The 21,007-nt window shown below is 43.8% G+C and overlaps 1 protein-coding gene across 2 annotated transcripts in view; it reads left to right on the top strand.

The window, feature by feature from the left end:
• Window positions 1-21,007, top strand: part of LOC121539167 (neuroligin-3-like) — a 343,557-nt gene that overhangs the window by 80,369 nt on the left and 242,181 nt on the right. For both annotated transcript variants that reach the window (XM_045206887.1, XM_045206888.1), the window contains exon 2: window positions 19,667-20,448. In XM_045206887.1, the coding sequence (XP_045062822.1) occupies window positions 19,944-20,448 (505 nt within the window). In that variant the 5' untranslated portion in view covers window positions 19,667-19,943. The remainder of the gene's footprint in view (window positions 1-19,666; window positions 20,449-21,007) is intronic.

Here is a 21,007-nt window from a genome sequence, read left to right as displayed (position 1 = left end):
CTATCTCTCACCCTCTCTCTCTCTACTCTCTTTCACCCTCTCTGTCTCTCGCTCTCTCTCACCCTCTCTCTCTCTCTCTCTCTCATCCTCACTCTAGCTCACCCCCCTCTCTCTCTCTCTCTTTCTCTCTCTCTCTTTCCTTTTCTCCCCCTTCTTAGCCAATCCATTCATTCCTAACAACTCAAAGCAGTCTCCTTAATTCGTCCCTAAACTCTTCTCTCTATGCTGAAGGTAGATGCGTGTCAGTAATGAGAGCTGACGTATCTCTGCTGTTCTTTCCCCTTTATCCCAGTGGAGAAAGGGCACAGCCTTTTAAGGTATTCCTCTATTCCTCAAAGCCTTCCAACATCACTGTCTGTGTGTCTCTCTGGACTACTAAACAGTTGTGATGTAAAACAGCAAGCAGCTCATTAAGGCTGTGAAAACACAACAAGGGAAGGATGGATTGAAATGCAACGAGGGGACAGAGGGATGGAAGGATGAAAATTGCAATGAGGGAAGAAGAGCTACAGATGTAGGATCTTAATTTGAGCCAGTTTGCTACAGAAGTAAAATAGTATTGCAGTAGCAGGATATGTGAATTTTTATGTATATTATAATTAATTTGACATTTTCTGTAGGGGTTGATACATTTTTTGTTAGGGCAAATCAAGTCTGACATTTTAAAGTGGAAATTATAAACTTTAGAAGACTTTGAAAAATTCTCAGCAACAAAAGAGTGATCAAATTAAGATCCTACATCTGTAGACGTATGAAAAGGCAACGGGGGAGGGATTGAAGCATGACAATGACACTGTATGGAGGGGAGGATGGAAGAGTGACAAAAAGGCTCTTTCCTCGACAGCTGCCTGGGAAGAGGAGAGGAGTTGGATGGAAAACAGGGCATTATGTTATCCCTCCAAAAATCCTTCTGGCGCATCCTCCCCTCCTCCTCCTCCTCCTCCCCTCCTCTTCTCATCTCACCATCCTCCTCCCATAAAGCCAGCCAGCCAGCCAGCACTCTAATACCTGCCAGCTGAATAGCAGCTTTCCATCAATGTATTTATTTCAGATTAACCATTTTGCAGAGCTTAGAGGGTCCCCTAAAGTACAAGCCCAGCCCAGTGACAGAACCAGAGCCTGAGTCCTGGGATCAATAGTGGGAGCAGCCTTGGGTTGATATGGAGCTGCTAGATAAGGTTTGGTTCAGGCCATGGTTTAAGGTGGTGTGTGTGTGTGTGTGTGTGTGTGTGTGTGTGTATGTGTGTGTATGTGTGTGTGTGTGTGTGTGTGTGTGTGTGTGTGTGTGTGTGTGTGTGTGTGTGTGTGTGTGTGTGTGTGTGTGTGTGTGTGTGTGTGTGTGTGTGTGTGTGTGTGTGTGTGTGTGTGTGTGTGTGTGTGTGTGTGTGTGTGATGGGGCTACAGGATAAGGGATAAGGTGTGTGTAGGTTCAGTTGGTGGTGATTGATATCACTATCACTCATCCCTCCACCTGGCAGCTGCCCTGGTACAGACCAGTAATGAGATGTCTTAAAGAAGGGACGACTTCTACTAAGACTTGTGCTCTTCTGTAGCTCAATTGGAAGAGCATAGCGTTTGCAACACTAAGATAGTGGGTTTGATTCCCGGGACCAACATGAAGCGACTGTAGGTCACTTTGGATAAAAATGTCTCTATATGGCACACACATACAGTGCCTTCGGAAAGTATTCAGACCCCTTGACTTTTTCCACATTTTGTTATGTCACAGCCTTATTCTAAACTGAAAAAATAAAAAAATAAAAATCCTCAGCAATCTACACACAATACCCCATAAGGACAAAGCGAAAACAGGTTTTTAGAAATCTCTTACAAATAAAAAAACAGAAATACCTTATTTACGTAAGTATTCAGCCCCTTTGCTATGAGACTCGAAATTGAGCTCAGGTGCATCTTGTTTCCATTGATCATCCTTGAGATGTTTCTACAACTTGATTGGAGTCCACCTGTGGTAAATTCAATTGATTGGACATGATTTGGAAAGGCACACAACTGTATATATAAGGTCCCACAGTTGACAGTTCATGTCAGAGCAAAAACCAAGCCATGAGGTCAAAGGAATTGTCCGTAGAGCTCCGAGACAGGATTGTGTCGAGGCACAGATTTGGGGAAGGGTACCAAAAAATGTCTGCAGAATTGAAGGTCCCCAAGAACACAGTGGCCGCCATAATTCTTAAATGAAAGAAGTTTGGAACCACCAAGACTCTTCCTAGAGCTGGCCACCCTGCCAAAATGAGCAATCGGGGGAAAAGGGCCTTGGTCAGGGAGGTGACCAAGAACCTGATGGTCACTCTGACAGAGCTATAGAGTTCCTCTGTGGAGATGGGAGAACTTTCCAGAAAGACAACCATCTCTGCAGCACTCCACCAATCAGGCCTTTATGGTAGAGTGGCCAGACGGAAGCCACTCCTCAGTAAAAGGCACATGACAGCTTGGAGTTTGTCAAAAGGCACCTAAAGACTCTCAGACCATGAGAAACAATATTATCTAGTCTGATGAAACCAAGATTGAACTCTTTGGCCTGAATGCCAAGCGTCACGTCTGGAGGAAACCTGGCGCCATCCCTATGGTGAAGCATGGTGGTGGCAGCATCATGCTGTGAGGATGTTTTTCAGCGGCAGGGACTGGGAGACTAGTCAGGGTCAAGGAAAATATTAACGGCGCAAAGTAGAGAGATCCTTGATGAAAACCTGCTCCAGAGCGCTCAGGACCTCAGATTGGGGCGAAGGTTCACCTTCCAACAGGACAACGATCCTAATCACACAGCCAAGACAACGCAGGAGTGGCTTCGGGACAAATCTCTGAATATCCTTGAGTGGCCCAGCCAGATCCTGGACTTGAACCCGATCGATCATCTCTGGAGAGACCTGAAAATAGCTGTGCAGCAACGCTCCCCATCCAACCTGACAGAGTTTGAGAGGATCTGCAGAGAAGAATGGGAGAAACTCCCCAAATACAGGTGTGCTAAGCTTGTAGTATCATACCCAAGAAGAATCAATGCTGTAACCGCTGCCAAAGGTGCCTCTACAAAGTACTGAGTAAAGGTTTTGTATGTAGATTGATGAGGGGAAACATATATTTAATCAATTTTAGAATAAGGCTTTAACATAACAATACTGAATACTTTCCGAAGGCTTGTACAGTGGCTTGCAAAGGTATTCAACCCCCTTAGCATTTTTCCAATTTTGTTGCCTTACAACCTGGAATTAAAAATGATTTTGTTGGGGGGGGGTTGTATAATTTGATTTACACAACAAGCCTACCACTTTGAAGATGCAACATATTTTTTGTGTGTGAAACAAACAAGAAATAAGACAAAAAAACTGAAAACTAGAGTGTGCATAACTATTCAACCCCCCCCCCCCCAAAGTCAATACTTTGTAGAGACACCTTTTGCAGCAATTACAGCTGCAAGTCTCTTGGGGTATGTCTCTATAAGCTTGGCACATCTAGACACTGGGATTTCTGCCCATTCTTCAAGGCAAAACTGCTCCAGCTCCTTCAAGTTGGATGGGTTCCGCTGGTGTACACCAATCTTTAAGTCATACCAAAGATTCTCAATTGGATGGAGGTCTGGGCTTTGACTAGGCCATTCCAAGACATTCAAATGTTTCCCCTTAAACCACTTGAGTGTTGCTTTAGCAGTATGTTTAGGGTCATTGTCCTGCTGGAAGGTGAACCTCCATCCCAGTCTCAAATCTCTGGAAGACTGAAACAGGTTTCTCTCAAGAATTTCCCTGTATTAATTCCTTCAATTCTGACCAGTTTCCCAGTCCCTGCCGATGATAAACATCCCCACAGCATGATGCTGCCACCGCCATGCTTCACTGTGGGGATGGTGTTCTCTGGGTGATGAGAGGTCTTGGGTTTGCGCCAGACATAGCGTTTTCCTTGATGGCCAAAAAGCTCAATTTTAGTCTCATCTGACCAGAGTATCTTCTTCCATGTGTTTGGTGAGTCTCCCACAAGCCTTTTGGCGAACACCAAACGTGTTTGCTTTTTTTTTTCTGCCCACTCTTCCGTAAAGCCCAGCTCTGTGGAGTGTACGGCTTAAGGTGGTCCAATGGACAGATACTCCAATCTCCGCTGTGGAGCTTTGCAACTCCTTCAGGGTTATCTTTGGTCTCTTTGTTGCCTCTCTGATTATTGCCCTCCTTGCCTGGTCCGTGAGTTTTGGTGGGTGGCCCTCTCTTGGCAGGTTTGTTGTGGTGCCATATTCTTTCCATTTATTTTATAATGGATTTAATGGTGCTCCGTAGAATGTTCAAAGTTTCAGATATTTTCTTATAACCCAACCCTTATCTGTACTTCTCCACAACTTTGTCCCTGACCTGTTTGGAGAGCTCCTTGTTCTTCATGGTGCCGCTTGCTTGGTGGTGCCCCTTGCTTAGTGGTGTTGCAGACTCTAGGGCCTTTCAGAACAGGTGTATATATACTGAGATCATGTGACAGATCATGTGACACTTAGATTGCAAACAGGTGGACTTGATTTAACTAATTACAGTGAGGAAAAAAACGTATTTGACTTTTATCCATTGTAAAAAATTTAAAAAAACATTTCAAATGTTTCTATGTAAGACCGAATCGAGCCGGTCGGTCACATATATATGTATATTCAAAAGTCTTACAACTGTTGGCTTTCAGAAAAGTGTTACTACAGTGTTTACGTTTGGGTTTGAATGATGCTGTTGACTACAGATCATTTTTGGACTGGAAAAGAGAGCTTTGGTGTGGATAGAAGTTGTCATAGACTAGTTACTCTGCATTTAGAACTATCTGTGGAATTTCCCTGTTGAGAAATGATTGACTCTTGTTTCAGTATGACACATATTATCCACAGATCAACACTTTAATACTTTTCATATAACATAACCAGCTAATTAAGAGAGACTATATTTATCTGTGAGAGGCCTGTGTACTTGGCACAAGAGAGGAAGTCCTGTGGAACATGAACATTATTTCCTCTGTGGAAATACAGACTGGCTAATGGTTGAGAAGAGGACAGCGGACACCTCTCTCTCTCTCTCTCTCTCTCTCTCTCTCTCTCTCTCTCTCTCTCTCTCTCTCTCTCTCTCTCTCTCTCTCTCTCTCTCTCTGTCTCTCTCTGTCTCTCTCTCTCTCTCTCTCTCTGTCTCTGTATCTGTTTCTCCTCTGTTTATGCAGGAGATGAAGGTCATGAACTCAGCATCTCTTAGGATGTGGTTGTTTGCAGTATGACAATGCAGCGAGTGTGTGTGTGTGCGTGTGTGTGTACGTGTGTTTGTGTGTTAGTGACCTGTGTCTTTGTAAGAAGGACCACATTAGCATGGATAATCCTTGATCACACACATTTACACACACGCACGCACGTACGAACACACACACGCACGTACGAACCCTTGATCACTACTGACCTTTAGTTACAAGCAGCAGACTAATGTCTACTCATGTCTTTAAACTTAATTATAGATTGTGTCCCAAATGGCACCCTATAGAGCTCTGGTCAAAAGTAGTGTCCTATATAGGGAATAGGCTTCCATTTGGTATGCATATATATTCTCACAAAAACTATAAACAGGCATTACAGTGAGGGAAAAAAGTATTTGATCCCCTGCTGATTTTGTACGTTTGCCCACTGACAAAGATATGATCAGTCTATAATTTTAATGGTAGGTTTATTTGAACAGTGAGAGACAGAATAACAACAACAAAAATTCAGAAAAACGCATGTCAAAAATTTTATAAATTGATTTGTATTTTAATGAGGGAAATAAGTATTTGACCCCTCTGCAAAACATGACTTAGTACTTGGTGGCAAAACCGTTGTTGGCAATTACAGAGGTCAGATGTTTCTTGTAGTTGGCCACCAGGTTTGCATACATCTCAGGAGGGATTTTGTTCCACTCCTCTTTGCAGATCTTCTCCAAGTCATTAAGGTTTCGAGGCTGACTTTGGCAAATCGAACCTTCAGCTCCCTCCACAGATTTTCTATGGGATTAAGGTCTGGAGACTGGCTAGGCCACTCCAGGACCTTAATGTGCTTCTTCTTGAGCCACTCCTTTGTTGCCTTGGCCGTGTGTTTTGGGTCATTGTCATGCTGGAATACCCATCCATGACCCATTTTCAATGCCCTGGCTGAGGGAAGGAGGTTCTCACACAAGATTTGACGGTACATGGCCCTGTCCATCGTCCCTTTGATGCGGTGAAGTTGTCCTGTCCCCTTAGCAGAAAAACACCCCCAAAGCATAATGTTTCCACCTCCATGTTTGACGGTGGGGATGGTGTTCTTGTGGTCATAGGCAGCATTCCTCCTCCTCCAAACACGGCGAGTTAAGTTGATGCCAAAGAGCTCGATTTTGGTCTCGTCTGACCACAACACTTTCACAACAGTTCTCCTCGGAATCATTCCGATGTTCATTGGCAAACTTCAGACGGCCCTGTATATGTGCTTTCTTGAGCAGGGGGACCTTGCGGGCACTGCAGGATTTCAGTCCTTCACGGCGTAGTGTGTTACCAATTGTTTTCTTGGTGACTATAGTCCCAGCTGCCTTGAGATCATTGACAAGATTCTCCCGTGTAGTTCTGGGCTGATTCCTCACCGTTCTCATGATCATTGCAACTCCACGAGGTGAGATCTTGCATGGAGCCCCAGGCCGAGGGAGATTGACAGTTATTTTGTTTCTTCCATTTGCGAATAATCGCACCAACTGTTGTCACCTTCTCAACAAACTGCTTGGCGATGGTCTTGTAGCCCATTCCAGCCTTGTGTAGGTCTACAATCTTGTCCCTAACATCCTTGGAGAGCTCTTTGGTCTTGGATATGGTGGAGAGTTTGGAATCTGATTGATTGATTGCTTCTGTGGACAGGTGTCATTTATACAGGTAACAAGCTGAGATTTGGAGCACTCCCTTTAAGAGTGTGCTCCTAATCTCAGCTCGTTACTTGTATAAAAGACACCTGGGAGCCAGAAATCTTTCTGATTGAGAGGGGGTCAAATACTTATTTCCCTCATTAAAATGCAAATCAATTTATAACATTTTTGACATGCGTTTTTCTGATTTTTTTGTTGCTATTCTGTCTCTCACTGTTCAAATAAACCTACCATTAAAATGATTGACTGATCATTTCTTTGTCAGTGGGCATACGTACAAAAACAGCAGGGGATCAAATACTTTGTTCCCTCACTGTATGTATTTCCACACACTTCACTTGATATGTACCAGAGGACAACATGCACCGTCGTAGGTACAGTATATTTACCTCATCAGGTCCATAATGTTAATAAATCTAATATTATGTTTTGTATGAAAAATAGAGGCCATGGGTTAAGAAGTGGACTCGTATATCTCAGCTTTCAGCAGATTTTTATATTCAGGATTCCCAGCTTGTCCCACAACAATACTCTTCGGCTCTTTCCGTTTTGTGATTCGACACTTGCTGCTCTCTCGGCAGCTCCACAAAGCATTTACATGGAAATAGCATCACTTTTGCTGAGCTGAGCTGGCTCTTGGCACTTGTAAATGCTTCTTTCTCTAGCTGCGTGACAAGAAACAAGTCACGCTCTTTGAGAAGGAAACCACAATATAATGGGGGTAAACTTGAATAATAAATGCAATTTTCTCTCTTCAAGTTCCTCTTCAAGTTAATTGAAACCCAAATTGCTTTCAGGTTTTCTCAGGGCATTCACAGTTAGAAAAAACATGAATATTGTAGGTTTATTTTTTCATATACTGAATTTGTATTTGTGGTTATAAGTACAGTTATGTGATCAACACGGTTTGAACACGGGTTGACAATATTTGATGAATATGCTACACTGGTATATTCAAGATGAAGGATATAGCTTTAACATGTGAAATACGGCTGTTCTCAAATAGCAGATCACATCATAACATTATACTGAGGATAGACGGAATTAACAGAACAGACAAGAACATCTTGGCCTGTACAAGATAGGAAGGAATATCTTGTCTCGGCATATTAATGCAGCTACGGTCGTCTGCAAATGCCAAGACACTTTGGTGTGCGTCCCAGTGCACTATTTCACATCATTTCAAAAATCAACCAGGATTTCTGGAAAACTGTGGGATTTTGGGAAAGGTACCAACATTTTGCAACCCTACAAATTAAATGGAAATGTGCTGTTGTTTGGTGCCAGATAATGTGTTCTCATATTTGCCTGGTACAAAACACATTATTCAAAATGATATGGATGAAAGCGGCAACTTTACATACAGTCAGTTCAGAACAATATGAACGTACTTTGAAATAACGGTTAGCTCAGTGTCATCCTCAGAGCGATCAGCTCTTCAAAAGGTGTCTGGGTCTGCTTGGCTTTGGCTTTGCATGGTCCTTTCACCAGAACTCTCTTTGTTTGGATCTTATATTCCAAAAAAACAGACACAACACAAAGCCAGACAACCAGAATGCATTTCCTCCAGCCCTGCATGTCCAGAAACATTCAACCTTATTAACTGCAACATGTTGTTCTTTCCTCTTCCTTTGATTTTTCCCCCGAAACTGTTGTAACTTTGTTGTTGTTCAGCAGATGCATTGTAGTAAGGGTAAATTAGATGCTTGACTGTTGTTGTTGTTGTTGTTGTTGTTATTGTTGAACTGATCTTTAGTATGTATATATGTATTTAATTAGGTCCCTACATCATAATCATCTGCTACTACAATCTATTTATATGCCAGCAGCCTATTATTCTATAAATCTATAATAATGTTGACACTTTGTGTTCAGTATGTTATTCCTTGTTGAGACCCAGGCAGATATATTATAGCCTAACTGGAGAATGTGTGAAGTGCTGGGTGAACTCCAGAGTGTGAGAAACACACACACACACACACACACATACACACGCACACACACACACACACACACACACACACACACACACACACACACACACACACACACACACGCATCGCTATGAGATCATGAATCACTAGTGAGGGAGGCCGAGTAAATATGAAACAACATGGATGAGATGCTGTAAGATATCTGCTTATATTAGCTACCTTCATCTGAATATGCTGCATGTCCTGGAATGCAGTGTTTATTTAGGCCAAGGAGAAAAGTCAGAACATCCCATATGACCTCCACTCTGACCGCCATCAGAGTCAGCACTGTAGCTACGCTGTGTGGGAGGTTAATATCCATCTATTAGTTTACCTAAGCTAAGCTGGGTCATTGAAAATTAACTCCAGGCAGAGTGGGACTTTAGGGTTAAAGTTACATAAATTACAGGTCAAAAGTTTGGACACACCTACTCATTCAAGGGTTTTTCTTTATTTTTTACTATTTTCAACATTGTGGAATAATAGTGAAGACATCAAAACTATGAAATAACACATGTAGTAACCAAAAAGTCACATAATTAGTTTGATAAAGTCAACCTCTGTGCAATCAAAGTGTCACATGACCTGTCACATGATCTCAGTGTCTATAAAAGAAAGATATATATATATATATATATATATATATATATACCTGTTCTGAAAGGACCCAGAGTCTGCAACACCACTAAGCAAGGGGTACCACCAAGCAAGCGGCACCATGAAGACCAAGGAGCTCTCCAAATAGGTCAGGGACAGATTGGAATATCTGTCCATAGGACCACTTTAAGCCGTACACTCATTTTGGTATTCGCCAAAAGGCATGTGGGAGACTCCCCAAACATATGGAAGAAGGTACTCTGGTCAGATGAGACTAAAATTGATATTTTTGGCCATCAAGAAAAACGCTATGTCTGGCGCAAACCCAACACCTCTCATCACCCCGAGAACACCATCCCCACAGTGAAGCACGGTGGTGTTAGCATCATGCTTTGGGGATGTTTTTCATCGGCAGGGACTGGGAAACTGGTCAGAATTGAAGGAATGATGGATGGCGCTAAATACAGGGAAATTCTTGAGGAAAACCTGTTTCAGTCTTCCAGAGATTTGAGACTAGGACGGAGGTTCACCTTCCAGCAGGACAATGACCCTAAATATACTGCTAAAGCAACACTTGAGTGGTTTAAGGGGAAATATTTAAATGTCTTGGAATGGCCTAGTCAAAGCCCAGACCTCAATCCAATTGAGAATCTGTGGTATGACTTAAAGATTGCTGTACACCAGCGGAACCCATCCAACTTGAAGGAGATGGAGCAATTTTGCCTTGAAGAATGGGCAAAAATCCCAGTGTCTAGATGTGCCAAGCTAATAGAGACATACCCCAAGAGACTTGCAGCTGTAATTGCTGCAAAAGGTGGCTCAACAAAGTATTGAGTTTGGGGGGGTGAATAGTTATGCATGCTCAAGTTTTCAGTTTTTTAGTCTTATTTCTTGTTTGTTTGACAATAAAAAATATTTTGCATTTTCAAAGTGGAAGGCAAACCCCCCAAAAATCAATTTTAATTCCAGGTTTTAAGGCAACAAAATAAGAAAAATGCCAAGGGGGGTGAATACATTCGCAAGCCACTGTATTCTGCTATTTCAGCCACACCCATTGCTGACAGGTGTAAAAAATAGAGCACACACCCATGCAATCTCCATAGAAAAACATTGGCAGTAGAATGGCCTTACTGAAGAGCTCAGTGATTTTCAACGTGGCACCCTCAAAGGATGCCACCTTTCCAACAAGTCAGTTGGTGAAATGTCTGCCCTGCTAGAGCTGCCCCGGTCAGCTGTAAGTGCTGTTATTGTGAAGTGGAAACGACTTGGAGCAACAACGGCTCAGCCGCAAAGTGGTAGGTCACACAAGCTCACAGAACGGGACCGCAGAGTGCTGAAGTGCATAGAGCGTAAAAATCGTCTGTCCTCAGTTGCAACACTCACTACCGAGTTCAAACTGCCTCTGGAAGCAACGCCAGCACAATAACTGTTCGTCGGGAGCTTCATGAAATGGGTTTCCATGACCGAGCAGCTGCACACAAGCCTAATATCACCTTGCCATTGGACTCTGGAGCAGTGGAAACGCATTCGCTGGAATGATAAATCACGCTTCACTATCTGGCAGTCCGACAGACGAATCTGGGTTTTGCGGATGCCAGGAGAACGCTACCTGCCCGAATGCATAGTGCCAACTGTAAAGTTTGGTGGAGGAGGAATAATGGTCTGGGGCGGTTTTTCATGGTTCGGGCTCGGCCCATTAGTTCCAGTTAAGGGAAATCTTAATGCTACAGCATACAATAACATTCTAGACGATTCTGTGCTTCCAACTTTGTGGCAACAGTTTGGGGAAGGCCCTTTCCAGTTTCAGCTTGACAATGCCCCCGTGCACAAAGCGAGGTCCATACAGAAATGGTTTGTCGAGATCGGTGTGGAAGAACTTGACTGGCCTGCACAGAGCCCTGACCTCAACCCCATCAAACACCTTTGGGATGAATTGGAACGCCGACTGCAAGCCAGGCTTAAACTGAAAGCATCTCAATTCACTTGTCATTAGTTTAAGTCCTTTACACCTGAAATCCCCCAAACCTCACGTCTCAAACAGTTGAATTCCCCCACTGTATCTTTTGCAGACATTTTGAGTATGAAAATGTATCTAAGAAAGTACAGTAGAACAACACTTCCTCTTTTCTCTGCATTTTCTCTTTTCTAGCGCTAACTGAAATGATTTGTTAGGAGTAGAAGAGCAGTACAGTACAGTAAGAGCAGAACATCTGAGTTCCTGCTAGCTCACCTGTCTGCCTAGCCTTAATGAGCCATGTGCAACATAGAGGCTGGATTAGAGACGGCACCAACCCTGGCCCCTGCGGGACACCAAAAGTTCCCCACGGGCCTCTGAGTGGTTAGCGGTCAGCTGCTTTGAAACTACCTCAGTAAAGGAGCGTCTAGTGGGAAATCACTCCTTGGTGGATCAATATTTGCTCTTTAGGCTGATGAGCTACTGGGTAAATGTCTATTTTGTAATTGTTAAGCCTCCTTCAATCCTTTTCTTTTCTCAGATGAGATGAAGATGGTTATAACTTTGATTATAAAATGGGTTGTTTGGTTCCTGGAGGCTGATTGGACAAGCAGACCGTGCAGTATTGGTGTTGTATTGGCCGTCACAGACACACCTATGCCTGCTAACACTTCCATCCATAAGAATATCATTATGTTCATGTTGCTGCCCAAATCATCTCTTGTATTTATCTCAACTCGCACATTATTTATCCTTGCTTCCAGCCTAGCATTTAGTTTGGTACAGCAGGGGTTAATATATGCCTAGCTGTCTGCTTGTCTGACCTCAGAAGATTTGTTTCACTTTTGAAATGCGAACTCCCCTGTAAAGAGAGAGTGAACAGTGCACACTGCACATACGAGACAAGACAACTTTTTCTGAGCCAGGCAAAATCACACATCAACGTCATTATCATGGATATATCCAAGTAATTGTCAATAGAAGAACAGCTAAAACAAACGACAATGCATCTACTCACTGACATTTCAGGTGCAATGTTTGATGTGACAAGAACGTTAGCCAGCCTGCATGGAAATGTACATTTACATAGCAGCTAGCAAAAAAAATGAATTACTGTGAACCAGATTTTTGTCCAAACTATATCTTCTGGTGGAAGAATGAAATTGTAAGAATTTACTTATCAAAACAACGTACAGTGAGGGAAAAAAGTATTTGAACCCCTGCTGATTTTGTACGTTTGCCCACTGACAAAGAAATGATCAGTCTATAATTTTAATGGTAGGTTTATTTGAACAGTGAGAGACAGAATAACAACAACAAAAATCCAGAAAAACGCATTTCAAAAATGTTATAAATGTATTTGCATTTTAATGAGGGAAATAAGTATTTGACCCCCTCTCAATCAAAAAGACTTCTGGCACCCATGTGTCTTTTATACAGGTACCGAGCTGAGATTAGGAGCACACTCTGAAAGGGAGTGCTCCTAATCTCAGTTTGTTACCTGTATAAAAGACACCTGTCCACAGAAGCAATCAATCAATCAGATTCCAAACTCTACACCATGGCCAAGACCAAAGAGCTCTCCAAGGATGTCAGGGACAAGATTGTAGACCTACACAAGGCTGGAATGGGCTACAAGACCATCACCAAGCAGCTTGGTGAGAAGGTGACAACAGCTGGTGCGATTATTCGCAAATGGAAGAAACACAAAATAACTGTCAATCTCCCTCGGCGTGGGGCTCCACGCAAGATCTCACCTCGTGGAGTTGCAATGATCATGAGAACGGTGAGGAATCAGCCCAGAACTACACGGGAGGATCTTGTCAATGATCTCAAGGCAGCTGGGATCATAGTCACCAAGAAAACAATTGGTAACACACTACGACGTGAAGGACTGAAATCCTGCAGCGCCCGCAAGGTCCCCCTGCTCAAGAAAGCACATATAAAGGGCCGTCTGAAGTTTGCCAATGAACATCTGAATGATTCAGAAGAGAACTGGGTGAAAGGTGTGTGGTCAGATGAGACCAAAATTGAGCTCTTTGGCATCAACTCAACTCGCCGTGTTTGGAGGAGGAGGAATGCTGCCTATGACCCCAAGAACACCATCCCCACCGTCAAACATGGAGGTGGAAACATTATGCTTTGAGGGTGTTTTTCTGCTAAGGAGACAAGACAACTTCACCGCATCAAAGGGAGGATAGACGGGGCCATGTACCGTCAAATCTTGTGTGAGAACCTCCTTCCCTCAGCCAGGGCATTGAAAATGGGTCGTGGATGGGTATTCCAGCATGACAATGACCCAAAACACACAGCCAAGGCAACAAAGGAGTGGCTCAAGAAGAAGCACATTAAGGTCCTGGAGTGGTCTAGCCAGTCTCCAGACCTTAATCCCATAGACAATCTGTGGAGGGAGCTGAAGGTTCGAGTTGCCAAACGTCAGCCTCAAAACCTTAATGACTTGGAGAAGATCTGCAAAGAGGAGTGGGACAAAATCCTGAGATGTGTGCAAACCTGGTGGCCAACTACAAGAAACGTCTGACCTCTGTGATTGCCAACAAGGGTTTTGCCACCAAGTACTAAGTCATGTTTTGCAGAGGGGTCAAGTACATATTTCCCTCATTAAAATGCAAATCAATTAATAATATTTTGACATGCATTTTTATGGATTTTTTTGTTGTTATTATGTCTCTCACTGTTCAAATAAACCTACCATTAAAATTATAGACTGATCATGTCTTTGTCAGTGGGCAAACGTACAAAATCAGCAGGGGATCAAATACTTTTTTCCCTCACTGTATTAATGAAAATCTGCAATAAATTGTTATTTTAATATGTTGGTAAAGTTTTCTAAAAGCAGTACGGCACACGAGGCCGTGCTACATGTGCTTCCGATATCGCGACGGCCGAACAACGGCATTTACCTGTGACTGTACGGCCTCTTGTGCCTTATTGCTACTAATCCCCCTGCACCTCCCCCTTAGGATGTATTTGGTCAAACGCAATTCTTTCCAAAAGTTTGCTAAGAGCTGGCAGCAAGCTTATAGGTCTGCTGTTGGAACCAGTAAATGCCGCTTTACCACTCTTGGGTAGCAGAATTACTTTGGCTTCCCTCCATGCTTGCGGACAAATACTTTCCTCTAGGCTCAGATTAAAGATATGACAGACAGGAGTGGCTTTAGAGTCATATACCATCCTCAGTAGCTTTCCATCTAAGTTGTCAATGCCAGGAGGTTTGTCATTATTGATCGTTAACAATAGTTTTTCCACCTCTCCCACACTAACTTTACAAAATTCAAACTTGCAATGCTTTTCTTTCATTATTATTATTTTTTTATGCATATTAATGTCCCTGGTCTGTTTTGTACTCTATCTGTTGCTCAGAGCAACACACAAAGAAGCAATACAGAGTCAATGGAGAGATATGCCGTAGAGTAACATGGCTGCCTCTCTCCTTAGAACCTTGAGATCAAATTAGGGAATGTTATTCAAGTCAAGAATAAGCAAATAATTGTTTTAAGCAATGTATGCAGTTAGACTAACACCTTTCAGCCTTCCAGAGATTTGAGACTGGGACGGAGGTTCACCTTCCAGCAGGACAATGACCCTAAGCATACTGCTAAAGTAACACTCGAGTGGTTTAAGGGGAAACATTTAAATGTCTTGGAATGGCCTAGTCAAAGCCCAGACCTCAGGAGGTAGGCATGTTGTGTAAATCCAAAAAATCCGTTTTAATTCCAGGTTGTAAGGCAAAAAAAAAAGAAAAATGCCAGTGGGGGTGAATACTTTCGCAAGCCACTGTAGCATAGTCCTTTTCATTTCCCCCGACCTGTCTGAGTCTGAGGGTAGAAAGCCGAGGCCCCTTCAGCCTCCTTCACAGTAACAGTGTAGCTAGCAGGCCCTGGCTGTCAGACACACACACAGCGAGGCAGGCATGCAGCGAGAGAGCGGCTTTATAAGGAGACGTGGATTTTCATTTTGACCTTTTGTGAATGTTGTTTCTGAAACATGCCAATCTCCTTGATTTAATACGGTGCGGCTCGCCGTTGTTGTTCAGGCTCGGCGGCTTATACAAAGAGAGAGTGGGATTTGTGCGTTGTCTGGGTAGAGCTGAGAGCCGAGCGGAGAGGGCAGAGTATTGTGTACATACATTATTGATTCTGCTGCTGCGGCTTTGAAACTCCATGGCTGCTTTCCAAATGGCACCCTTTTCCATACACAGTGGCTCGTAGCGGTCTGGTCAAAAGCAATGCACTATGTAGGGAATAGGGTGCCATTTGGGATGCAGACCATGTTTAGGTGTTTGAAATAAACATGTGGAAGCCTAGCGATACAGTTATATTCTCTGGGTGTTATTGGCCCACCTGTACCTCACTAAGTAGAATGAGAATGGATAGAATGGGTATGGATCTGTTTCAGAATGGATGAATGGAAGGAATGGATGAATGGAAGGGATGGATGGTGGTACAGATAGACATCATGTTTGATTAAGGGTCTATTCTCATTGACGAGAATGAAGGAGAATTTTGAGAGATTCTCAAGCGGTAACGATTCTCAAGAGACATTACTGTAATGTAAAATTGCCTAATTCTCACGTCTTGAACATTACCTCCGGAGGTCACGACACTCCCCCGACAGTTGACCCCTCTAAGCAGGGCAGTGTAAACAGAATTGTCTCGTTGAGCCCAACATTCGTACAGTACAAATACTAATAGCAGAGCAATGTTTTTGAAACAGCTGAAATGTATACACATTTTCATGATATTTGAGACTTGTTTTATTGAGTTTTTACCTGAAATTGCATTAACAACCTGTTACATGCTGAAAATGTTGCAGTGTCTTTAAGAAAAGGAAGCTCAACAGCATTCCACCAATGTTATTGTCTTGCAAGCTACTTTTAGCTAATGCGTGTGTGTACAAGAAAAATCAACCCTTTAATTGTCAGCACATGCTTTTGAATTGTTACATTATTCAAGAGTGTAGCTAGTAGGGTATTTCAAATACAGATGGTTTGATATTCAATACCGTTTTAGGGGGAGAGGGTGGGGGGGGAGGGGGCACGTGCTACGCCACTGCTTATAACTATGTTAAGTATAACTATAAATGATATCCAGCTCAGGGCTCCAGCTATGCATTTGGTTTGCCAACTTAGTAGCTAAGTGGCTAGATGTCAACATCAAGCTTCTTGGTTACAGCAGAGACATTCAATTCCCTCCTGGATCAAGATCCCTGTTGCCTAAATAGTTTTTTGAAATAGCGCCTAGTGTGCACATTCGGTAAAACCGTATATACCCTGGTATGGTACAAAAATGGTCTGACGGGATGAAAATCTGGATACCTAATTTGTTTTAGAGGAACATTTGCTCGCATTGTTGAATAGTTCAGTTTGCAGGCTTACTAGCTAGTGGCTACTGTAATATTGATATTTAAGGTACATTTTGAGTTCCAGAGCAAGAATGTCACATTGCCAGACACAACGGATGGTAAGGCAACGATGTCATGTAAATTGAAAAGTTTATGTACATATCTAAATTGTTTGTCAATGAGAATAGCCTCTAAGTTTTCATAGTTTGCTCCTCTGTTCCATTTTAATGTGAACCATCAGCTGTACTATAACAGTGTCTCTTTGGGGTCTCTGTAGAACTTGTATAGTCTTTTCTCATTATGAGTCTATACGCTTGGTCCACCTGTAATTGTAGCATCTACTCAGGTCAGATTGAACTCTCTTTGGATTACATTAGATTCAACATTAGAACTTTCCACCGGCCCCTAATGTTTAGCCCAGAATCTCCAGCCCTTTATTGAAGAGGAGGTAATAAGAGTGGATTTAGGATCTCTCAAACCGACCAGTCCATTTTTTCTTCAAATATAGCAGGCTCCATTTACTCTCTCTAGTCAAAGATCATTATTTACAGTAGCTTGAAAGACCCAGCTCCTCTCCTCAGGTCTCCCTCTCCTTCATCTCTCGCTCTCTCTCTCTCTCTCTCTCTCTCTCTCTCTCTCTCTCTCTCTCTCTCTCTCTCTCTCTCTCTCTCTCTCTCTCTCTCTCTCTCTCTCTCTCTCTCTCTCTCTCTCCATCATCTCTCTCTCTCTCCATCATCTCTCTCTCTCACACACACACACATACTCTCTCTCTCTCTCTAAGGGATGTGGAGAGTGGGAGGAGAAGAGTACATTTGGCTCTGTGCTCTGGTCTTTTATTGCATTGCAGAGATTTGCAGAACAGAACAAAGGGTCTTCCAGTGCAGTAAAGTGTGTCTGGACATGTGCCTGTTCAAAAATAAAAAAACCGAATGGACTGCATCTGAAATGGCACCATATAGTGAATAGGATGCCATTTGAGACACAGTCATACATTTCCTCATGAATACCAGAGCAGAGGAGAGAGGAAGGGTGTTTAACAGGGGGAGGAGGAAGGGGGAGGAGGGGGGAGGAGAGAGGTAGGGTGTTTAACAGGGGGAGGAGGAGGGGGAGGGAGAGGTAGGGTGTTTAACAGGGGGAGGAGGGGGAGGAGTGGGGAGGAGGAAGGGGGAGGGGAGAGGTAGGGTGTTTAACAGGGGGAGGAGGAAGGGGGAGGGGAGAGGTAGGGTGTTTAACAGGGGGAGGAGGAGGAGGAGTGGGGAGGAGGGAGGGGGAGGGGAGAGGTAGGGTGTTTAACAGGGGGACGAGGGGGGAGGAGGAGGGGGGAGGAGAGAGGAAGGGTGTTTAAAATCCTTAAGAGTCTACCTAACATAATAATCTGTATTTATTTGTTAGCATGGGCTGCGTCTCAATCCACCACATCCACCTATGTCGGCCTTCCGCATCTGCGGTGAAAGGTGGCAGAGCTAGAGTGGTGTTTGTCAGACCATGAGACACCCCGAAAATCGGTATGCAGTGACATGTGTCATCTGCTATGTGCTGTGTGTGGCTGCATCATTCAGGGTGTGATACTCTCCATGAAGAGATAAGACTGCATTAATGATAGGGGGTGAGATGAGAGAGGAGAAATATACTGACCCACTAGGCTTTTCACTGATTCTTTACCATGAGTGTCTACAGTGTGTGCGTGTGTGTGTGTGTATCGGTGTGTGTGTGTGTATGTGTACAGTCACTTCAGAGTGATAACAGCACCTTAAGGAATGTCCTGATTGCTTTTCCCTGAGTGGTTAGTGGGCCTGACGCTTACTGATACATTATAAATCATTTACAGTCAATATCTTTCTCTAAACTCCTGGCTTTACTTGTCTCTCTACTGTTATTGGACTCCTGCCTGCCCTATCTAGCTAGCTGCTAGCCACTTGGGCTGAGCTGGCCCAGGGGGGGGCTAGGAGGAGGGGGTTGAGGAGGAGGGGGGATTGAGGAGGGGGTTTATGAGGTGGAGGGGGTTGAGGAGGTGGTTGAGGAGGAACGAGGCGTCAGGGAGGGAGGTGTCAGGGCTGGCACCGCTGGGGAACACCAGGAGGACGGCTTATTAGCATTTACAGTGCTGGTGCTGTCACTGATACCTGTAATGTAGTTTATACCTCCTTCTCTCCATCTCTCTCTCTCTCTCTCTCTCTCTCTTCCAATCTCTCTCTCTCTCTCTCTCTCTCTTCCAATCTCTCTCTCTCTCTCTCTCTCTCTCTCTCTCTCTCTCTCTCTCTCTCTCTCTCTCTCTCTCTCTCTCTCTCTCTCTCTCTCTCTCTCTTTCTCTCTCCATCCCTCTCCCTCTCTCTCGCTCTCTCGCTCACTCTTATCTTTTCAAACAGTCGACTAGGGAGGTGTAACTGAGAAAGCGTTCTATCAGGTCTTTATCTATAGCAAAGAGAGGTAGAAAAACGTAACCTGATGGGAAACATGACATTGTAATATTTTTATATTATTGGAAGTCATTAAAAACTGGTAATAGTGTAGGTTTTTAGTGATTTTTCTTTTTCTAAACAGTTATACAATGTTCCTTTTGTATGTTTTTTGTATGTAATGTGCGATAGGGACATGTTAGTGACATAGACCGTTTTTTGTAGTGATTTCAGTGCCATTTTAATCTTTCAATAGCTAGGCTTTATATCAGTAAAAGTTGTGCATCACTTTACCCTAGCGACTCGGCAAGCCCTTGATTGTGTAGATTGATAGCATGGGTAAGTGCACTGTCATGTTTATGTGTTCTGGTTTACATTGCAACAGAAAATACCCTCTCCACCAGTCAATAAAACATGAGTGAACAAAAGAAATGAGAGCAAACTGATTGGCTGTCTCTCTGGAGATTGTCATTCATTTTCCTGTCCTCTTGTTTCTTCCCTCTCTCTCTCTCTCAGGTACGGGAAGGAAGATCTGAGGAGAGGAGGAGAGGACAGTGAATGAAGACCGTCAAGAAGGAACTACCGTCACTTTTTCTGTTTTATATGCTCAGCTCCAGACTGATGAGTGGATCTAAGGGTGCTGAACTGTTGGGCTGAGAGACGGGAAGACAGGGGAAGACACGGGAAGACAGGGGAAGGGAAGGGGAAGAGGGAAGTCTGTGTGAGCCGGGGAGGAGACCCGACGTGTATGTTGGTCACTTGCAGTCGTCGCTGAGACTCACTCAGACGGACCATGTGGTTTTCGCCAAGGAGAAAGTGTCTCCTCTTCTCTCAGCAGCAGGACCATGGGGACTGGCATGGTGCCCACATACTCTGCTCCATCCCCAGCCTCAGCATCATCACGTCCTTCTGGATCTTAACTTTTTCCTGGTGCTTGGTGGCAGTCCGAGGCCAGGCCTACCACCCCACTGTGAACACGCAGTATGGGAAACTCCGGGGGGTGAGAGTGCCCCTACCCAGTGAGATACTGGGACCAGTGGACCAGTATTTGGGGGTCCCATATGCAGCCTCTCCAGTGGGGGAGAAACGCTTCCTGCCCCCCGAGCCGCCCTCCTCCTGGTCGGGGATAAAGAATGCCACCCACTTTGCCCCCGTTTGCCCCCAGAATATTCACAACGCCGTGCCAGAGATCATGATGCCCATATGGTTCTCGTTCAGCCTGGATATAGTGGCCTCTTACATACAGGATCAAAATGAGGACTGTTTGTATCTAAACATCTATGTTCCAACAGAGGATGGTGAGTGGGTAGGGTATATGAGCACAAAACCAAACTCTTTTATCTATTTTCTAGCTCTTATTCTATCTCTCTCTGAGACTGTGTTTCGTTACTGTAGTGTGTGTGGAGCATGCCTTGTTGTCCTCCCTGTGCATGCTGTGTCTGTGTCTTCCTCCACCATCTCCAGCCTCCTCATTCTGACTTGATCCTCCATGGCAGACATCTATTTTCATCAACTCTCCCTTTCCATGCCACTGTTTGAGGTTCCTCTTTGTGTTGATTCAAATATAACCCCCCCCAAAATACAAAATATTACACAAAATGGTTGAAAAACCAATCAGATGTTGAAACAGATTGGGCCTAGTGCTGTACCTTGGGTGCACTCCCTTCCCTTACTGTTGTGAGTGTTCTGGGGATAATATGATTAGCGATGAGCTATTAGACAATGATCTCCTGTAGGGTTGGTTGGTGAAATATTCTGGTACACTCGAGGCCTGTGGCATCAGACTAGACCATGTAAGACCCCTTACTTTCCTATTCTTATCTAGAGTTTGTCTTTGCAGTCTTTGCAAACTATAGG

This window comes from Coregonus clupeaformis, chromosome 3 (genome assembly GCF_020615455.1).
Source record: "Coregonus clupeaformis isolate EN_2021a chromosome 3, ASM2061545v1, whole genome shotgun sequence".
Classification (NCBI taxonomy): domain Eukaryota; kingdom Metazoa; phylum Chordata; class Actinopteri; order Salmoniformes; family Salmonidae; genus Coregonus; species Coregonus clupeaformis.
This window is presented reverse-complemented; position numbering and strand designations above follow the sequence as displayed.